The 6,995-nt window shown below is 38.7% G+C and overlaps 1 protein-coding gene across 2 annotated transcripts in view; it reads left to right on the forward strand.

The window, feature by feature from the left end:
• The first annotated feature begins 470 nt into the window (after window positions 1-470).
• Window positions 471-6,995, forward strand: part of ALKBH8 (alkB homolog 8, tRNA methyltransferase) — a 56,452-nt gene continuing 49,927 nt past the window's right edge. Inside the window, exons 1-2 of one of the 2 annotated variants that reach the window (XM_014532898.1) lie at window positions 471-598; window positions 4,517-4,652. In XM_014532898.1, coding sequence (XP_014388384.1) covers window positions 4,524-4,652 — 129 coding nt within the window. In that variant the 5' untranslated portion in view covers window positions 471-598; window positions 4,517-4,523. Of the gene's footprint in view, window positions 599-2,556; window positions 2,644-4,516; window positions 4,653-6,995 lie in introns of those variants that run through there. The other variant, XM_005885661.2, reaches the window with a different exon arrangement.

Consider the following 6,995-nt stretch of genomic DNA (forward strand, 5'->3'; position numbering starts at 1 on the left):
ATTTTAGCATCTATGTTCATCAAGGATATTGGCCTGTAGTTCTCTTTTTTGTGGTGTCTTTATCTGGTTTTGGAATTAGGGTAATGCTGGCTTCATAGAAAGAGCTTGGAAGTGTGCCTTCCTCTTGAATTTTTTGGAATAGTCTGAGGAGGATAGATTTTAGTTCTTCTTTGAATGTTTGGTAGAACTCCCCTGTAAAGCCATCTCGACCAGGGCCTTTGTTTGCTGAAAGATTTTTGATCACTGCTTCAATTTCTTCGGTAGTTATTGGCCTAATCAGGTTTTTTTATTCTTCCTGAGTGAGTTTTGGGAGCTTGTATTTTTCTAAGAATATGTCCATTTCGTCTAGGTTGTCCATTTTGTTGGAGTAGAGTTGTTCATAGTATTTTTTCATAATCCTTTGTATTTCTGTGGGATAGGTTGTTACTTCACCTCTTTTATTTCTGATTTTGTTTATTTGGGTCCTCTCTTCTTGTGTTCTTACTTGAGTAATCCGAGACCCTCGGGCCAGTGATTTCAGTTCTGCTGTATGCCAGGTACTCAAGTCTGTGCCCTCAAGTAGATGTCAGCCTTAGGGATGAGTGCAACACGCAAACAGGTAAAATTATGCCACGGTGTGACAACTACAGGATAGAGATGCACACCGAGTATTAGTGAAAACATTAACCAAACCCAAAATTCTGAAGAAGAGGTCTAGGAGGTAAGATGGCAGGGTTAGTAAGTTTAATAAGTTTAGGTTTACTCAATAAATCTTCATTAGGTGCTAGATCCTGTTCTTGGTGCTAAGTACTACAAGGTGGAAAATCCAGACAGAATTTCTACTTTCATAGAGCTTACTTTGTAATCAATCAGAGAAAGAAGATGGAGAATAAACAAATTAATGAGGCCATAAAAATATAACGTAGGTGTTCAAAGAATTAAAATGGGATGATATGAAAAGTATGGTGTCAGGTTTTTTTTCTAATTTCAAATTTTAAAGAATTTTAATAGGTAATACAATTTCAATAGCCACTAAATTAAAAAGTTACTGCCCTAGCCAGTTTGGCTTAGTGAATAGAGCATCAGCCTGCAGACTGAAGGGTCCCAGGTTCGATTCCAGTCAAAGGCACATGCCCAAGTTGTGGGTTCAAACCCCAATAGGGGGTGTGCAGGAGGCAGCTGATCAATGATTCTCTCTTATCATTAATATTTCTATCTCTCTCTTCCTCTCTTTTCCTCTCTAAAATCAATAAAAATATATATAAATAAATTAAAAAGTTACAAAAGAGGAAAGCTTCCTTTCATTGCCATGCTGATCTACCCATTTCCCCTTCCTGGAGGCAACCTGTATCACTAATTACTTGTATGTCCTAGAGATTTATATGATACCCTGTATTTCTGTGCTATACTTCATAATCAGGCCTCATTTGATAGGAATTTTAGTTCTTTCTAATCTTTGCTTTTAATTATGTTTAATTTATATATAAGCACAGGAACATTTGTTTATAGTGCTTGTTCATTATAGGTATTCTACTAGAGGCCCAGTGCACGAATTCGTGCATGGGTGGGGTCCCTCAGGGTGGCCTGTGGGGATCAGGACCCAGCTCGCACCCCCAGGCTTGCAGCCCCAGCTTGTGCCCCAGCCTCGCAGCCCCACAGCCATGCCTGGCACCCCGCTGTGGGTTGGCGCTGCCCCCTCACCTGCTCCACCATCCCACCTACAGAGCAATCGATCTGGGAGCTGGGCGCCTGGCGCTGCCCACTCACCTGCTCCACCATCCCGCCACAGTCCCACTCTCATCGGGGCCCATCAGGGACGGCAGCGCCTCCACTGCCGCCTGCTGCCAGCGCCACATTGCCGATGCCCACCATGTTCCGCCCCCTGGTGGTCAGCTTATGTCATAGCGAGCAGTCGAACTCCTGGTCTCCTGGTCGAATGACCACCCGAGGGGACAATTTGCATATTAGGCTTTTATTATATAGGATTATTTAAGGAGGGTATGGACACATATACTACTATTACCATTTAGGGCAATGTCCAATTAGATATATTGGGGTTTAACTTACTAGCAGAGCATGTATGATCTCTAAACTTTTGTTATCCTATAGGGAGTGTGTGTAGGCTGAGCATGATTAGACTTGACTCGCATGGCTTGTGTTCCAGCAAAGTGACCTCACTTCTGTAACATCCCATAACACTCCTGTGACATGGCAAGGAGCATCCAAGCCTTTGTGCAATAGTGGAAATTCCTTGGCCAGGGAAGTGGCCTTGGTAGACAGGGAGCACCTCCAAACCTCAGCCATTGGTAGCAGCCTATTCCTTGTTGAGGTGACAGACCTGCTGGGCCAGTCCATTGCTAAGTCACTGGAATGGGGAACAAATGAGCATCCCGAGCTATCTGGCTTTGTTTCTTCACATGTAATAGTAACATTGCATGACTGAGTAAGGAGAAGGGAAAGGGGATGATAGAAATGTGATTATGAGGCTCCATCTGCTGGTGCTGGACTCTTAATGTCAGACTTTGAAAAACATATGCAACATCTTTCTCATTTCTTCCACTTTGCAGTCTTTGCTCATGTAACATACTAAGAAAAAAATTCTCAGCACATTTATCCCCTGTTCTCCATTGCGGACTGCAAAGATGCCATATAGTTCCTTTGAAGGTCCTCGCCTTTTCTTCTTAAATTATTCTAACCTGGTTCTTCTGGAAATTGACAGTGATTTAATAATAGGCTTATTTAATCCTTGTAACAAAGTTATGAGATAGTGTCAAAGATTAACATAGCCAGACATTGGTGACAGCAGTGAAAACATTTTATTTAGTAACTACGTACTGACAATAGGGCTGTTTTAAAGGGAGGATGGGGTTGGGATAGAACAGGGTGCTCAGTAGTGGAGCACAAACAAGTGAAAATATACAAAAGGTTGGTCAGTGCACATGCATCTAGGCCAGCTTTGTTTGCTACTGGCAGTTACCAGGTTTGGATTCTGTCTTGCCACAGAGACTGGGAGACAGACCCTCTCTCTCCTAATGATTACATTTCAAAGGAATGGCTCTCAGAGATACATATTCATTTTGTAAGTCCTTTTTAGTAAATGCTCTAAGAAAGGGAGGTCAGGGGCCTATGGTCAGGTGTTGCTAGAGTAAATAGTAAAATGTCCAGGCAGCATTTTGTTTTCTCAGGCATTTATATGGGTCATCCTAGGGACATGGCTTTATGCTGCTAGAAGCCACACTACAGTTTGGTGAAGTTTTTTAGTCCAGGGTTTGGATGGAGTTATTTGCCAAGAATAAGCACTATTCCTATTTTATATGTGAAGAAACCTAAGCACAGAAGTAAATAATTAACTCACACAGGGTCAGCTTCAGTGGTAGAGCTGAAATTTGAACCTAGAACTTAGACCCCTAAACACTGTCTCATAGCACTGCAGGGGGCGCTGGGGAAACAGACAAAAAAACAAAAACAATTTAATCCCTGTTTCAAGAGCTCATAGTTCAATGGAAAGGGACAAATATTAGAATAAACCATTATAATTAGTATAATGTTAAAAATATCGATTTAGCTATCATCCCCTTCCTGTCTAATGATGACTCCTAAAACTTTCTAACCTCATTCCCTCTCCTTTTTAAAAAAATTATCTTCATTGTTGAAACCCTCTACTTTTTATTTTTAGAGAGAGGAAGGGAAGAGAGAGAGACAGAGAGAGAGAGAGAAACATCGATGTTGCCTCCTACACATGCCAGAGAGAGAGAGAGAGAGAGAGAGAGAGACATCGATGTTGCCTCCCACACATGCCCGACCAGGGATTGAACCCACAGCCTGGGTCTGTGCTCTGACCGGAAATGGAACCCGCCACCTTTTGATATACAGGACAATGCCCCAACCAACTGAGCTGCGTTGGCCAGCATGTCCTCTCCTTTTAACACTATATAGCTTATGAGATAGCACTGATGACTTTCTATGTCCCTTTCACATCACATTCCTCTCTTCCCTCCCAGAAAAACTTCTTTCCTGAACTTTGTGTTAATCATTTCCTTGCCTTTATTTGCATTTTGCTATATATATTTCTAAACAATATATGCCTTACTTTTGGATTTTGAACTGTATGTAAATGGAATCATACTGTATATTCTTCTTTGAAATCTTTGTTTTGTTTCTCCTTCTTTTTTTCTTTCCTAATATTATGTTTGTGAAATTTGTCTATGGAACATTTTACCTAGAACTTCATAAGTAAAGGGATCCATTACCTATAGTAAAATAGCTTATTTGCTTAATAGAGGTAGAGCATTGGGATGTTTTGTAGAATCCCAAGACATGCTATTAGATGTTCTTGCTTCTTTGTTACCTTCTTAAGTATTTCTTTATTGTCCATGCACCTGTTTATTCTCACTTCTCTTGGTTGGTAAAAGGTCAAGTAAGAATTTAAAAGAATTGTCACATAGAACTATTTATAAACTATAGAATATACGAATAATATCTTTATAACTGTCCCTTTAGGACTCTTAAAGTTGACATTTTGTATTTTTTTTTTCAGTATTGCCATGGATAGCAACCATCAAAGTAATGGCAAACTCGGTAAAACTGAAAAGAAGTTCTTAAGGAAACAGAATAAAGCCAGGCACACTTTGCTGAGACATGAAGGCATTGAAACAGTATCCTATGCCACTCAGGTGACCTAAAACTATTATCATCATTTGAATGTAAACGTATTGTCATGTTAACGTGCTAGAGTAATATTTGCTAAAAATTGCTCAGAGAAGAGGGCTGTTCTTGTTCAGTCATGTATTACATCTGTATTAAATATACCTGCTAACTTTCTATTTTTGGACATAGCCTTAGTGTAGTTTGAATCTCCATTGATTGTGTTGGTTGAACTAGAGAAAATTGTGGGTATATATTAACTGTACAATTATTTACAGTTTATATAGCATACTTATATTCATTATTATATTTAATTCCCTAAAAATATCCTTATGAAATAGATGAGAAAACTAAGGTTTTGAGTGGTTGTGATATGTCCATTGATATTTTGGTGGCTGAACCTAAAGCTAGATTTTTTTGTAGTCTTCTTTCTTTTCTTCCTAACTTCATCTGTATTATAAAGTATTTTTACTATATGCTATAAGACATTTTTTATTTATTAGATTTTATTTACAACGCCTTTCATTATCTTATGGCAATAATTATATATATGGGACTGTGAGACTTCCTGGCCTATGAATTAGGAAAACCTTACTTTGACTCTTAGCTTCTCCACTTATTTGGACATGAGCAGCATCCTTTGATCTTAGCTTTCTTCATTTGTAAGGACATAGCATTGCATTATCCCATTGGATTGTTAGATTCTAAAGAGAACATGTACTTTACAGTACTTATTAGTCATTAAAGTACCATATGGATAGGAAGTATTCTTATGATATAAGAGTAGGAAGGAAGCTTAGCATCATTTAACTGAGGGCCAAAGACAAACAATTAAGAAGGTGAAGCTGGGATTAAAATGTAGGTCTCTTGACTCTCAGACCAATACTCTTCCCTTATATCATGAAAATGCTATCTTCTGTGCTGCACAATAGTTTAGGAATGAGTACTCTATTGGGGGAGATTGAAATTTAGCAGGTAAAGACCCTTACTTAGATTTTGTTACATATTAATAACTTCAGAGAATTTAAATCCAATACCTTTAAAAAGGTTGGGATAGATCATATATTAGGGTTAATATGTCTGCATACACTTTCTGCCAAGAGCCACAGAGGCTGTGCAGCATTTGGAAAATTATACCCTTTTCTCATTTCTTCCCAAGTGTAATTTGCCTTCTTTTCCTTACATGGATCACAAAGAGAAGTGGTAAGGAAAGAAACGGGCTCCCTCTGAAGCATGTTTTTTGCTTGTGTCTGTCTTTTCATTCGGATCTCTAGAAGCTTTATTCTTACCTTTGTGTCTTCCAAAGCGCCATCTTATTTAGGCTTGATATTTTTCTCCACAATAATTTGAAGGGAAAGGAATAAAATTATAGAAGGACCTCTAATTATATATTATCTATCCCTGGGAGAACAAATGCTCTTTTCACCAGGTGTTATAAATATGGATGCTTTGTGCAAATCTATAGCCACTGTGAGATTTTTCTAGAGTAGTGATCCTCAAATTGTCAGGATTGAAGATAACTTTAAAAAATTTTTGAATTCTCTACTTCATATCATTGGGAAAATTGCTTAGCTGAAAATGACAAATAAAATAATTATTACATTTAATTATATTGTATAACTCACATGTAATAGGAAATAAATTCCTCCCTTCCATCCCCCATTGAACTTAGCATTTTGAGGACCACTAGTATTCTTTAAGTCACACCTCACATCTTCCTCAGTTCCTCAGTGGACCCTGGCCATTTATAAAACCTTTGCAGTTCCTTAGATTTGGGAATATGGAAATGTTTTTGTAACTATGGCTGCATGTAACCAAATTATTTTGATACTTTAAATTATAAACCTTATTGAGTGAGGTCCAGGGCAAGCCATCTAAGGCTAAATTTTATACCGTATTGTTTAGTGTGTTTGTTTATTATGTGAATGTGTGTACTTGCATATTTAAAGTATTGGCTGTCCGCCCTAACCGGTTTGGCTCAGTGGATAAAGTGTCTGCCTGCGGACTAAAGGGTCCCAGGTTCGATTCCGGTCAAGGGCATGTACCTTGGTTGCCGGCACATCCCCAGTAGGGGGTGTGCAGGAGGCAGCTGATCGATGTTTCTCGTTGATGTTTCTGACTCTCTACCCCTCTCCCTCTCTGTAAAAAAATCAATAAAATATATATAAAAAAAAATAAAGTATTGGCTGTCCCATGAAAGAACAAAGCTTTATTTTTCTTATTATCCAATTTTATAACAATCTACACTAATAAAAGAGAAACATGGTAATTGGCATACGACCGCTACCCTTTTCATTGGCTAATCAGTGAGTATATGCAAATTAACTGTCAGCCAAGATGGCGGCCGGCAGCCAGGCACTGAAGCGAGCAGG

Source organism: Myotis brandtii, unplaced genomic scaffold (assembly GCF_000412655.1).
Source record: "Myotis brandtii unplaced genomic scaffold, ASM41265v1 scaffold920, whole genome shotgun sequence".
Classification (NCBI taxonomy): domain Eukaryota; kingdom Metazoa; phylum Chordata; class Mammalia; order Chiroptera; family Vespertilionidae; genus Myotis; species Myotis brandtii.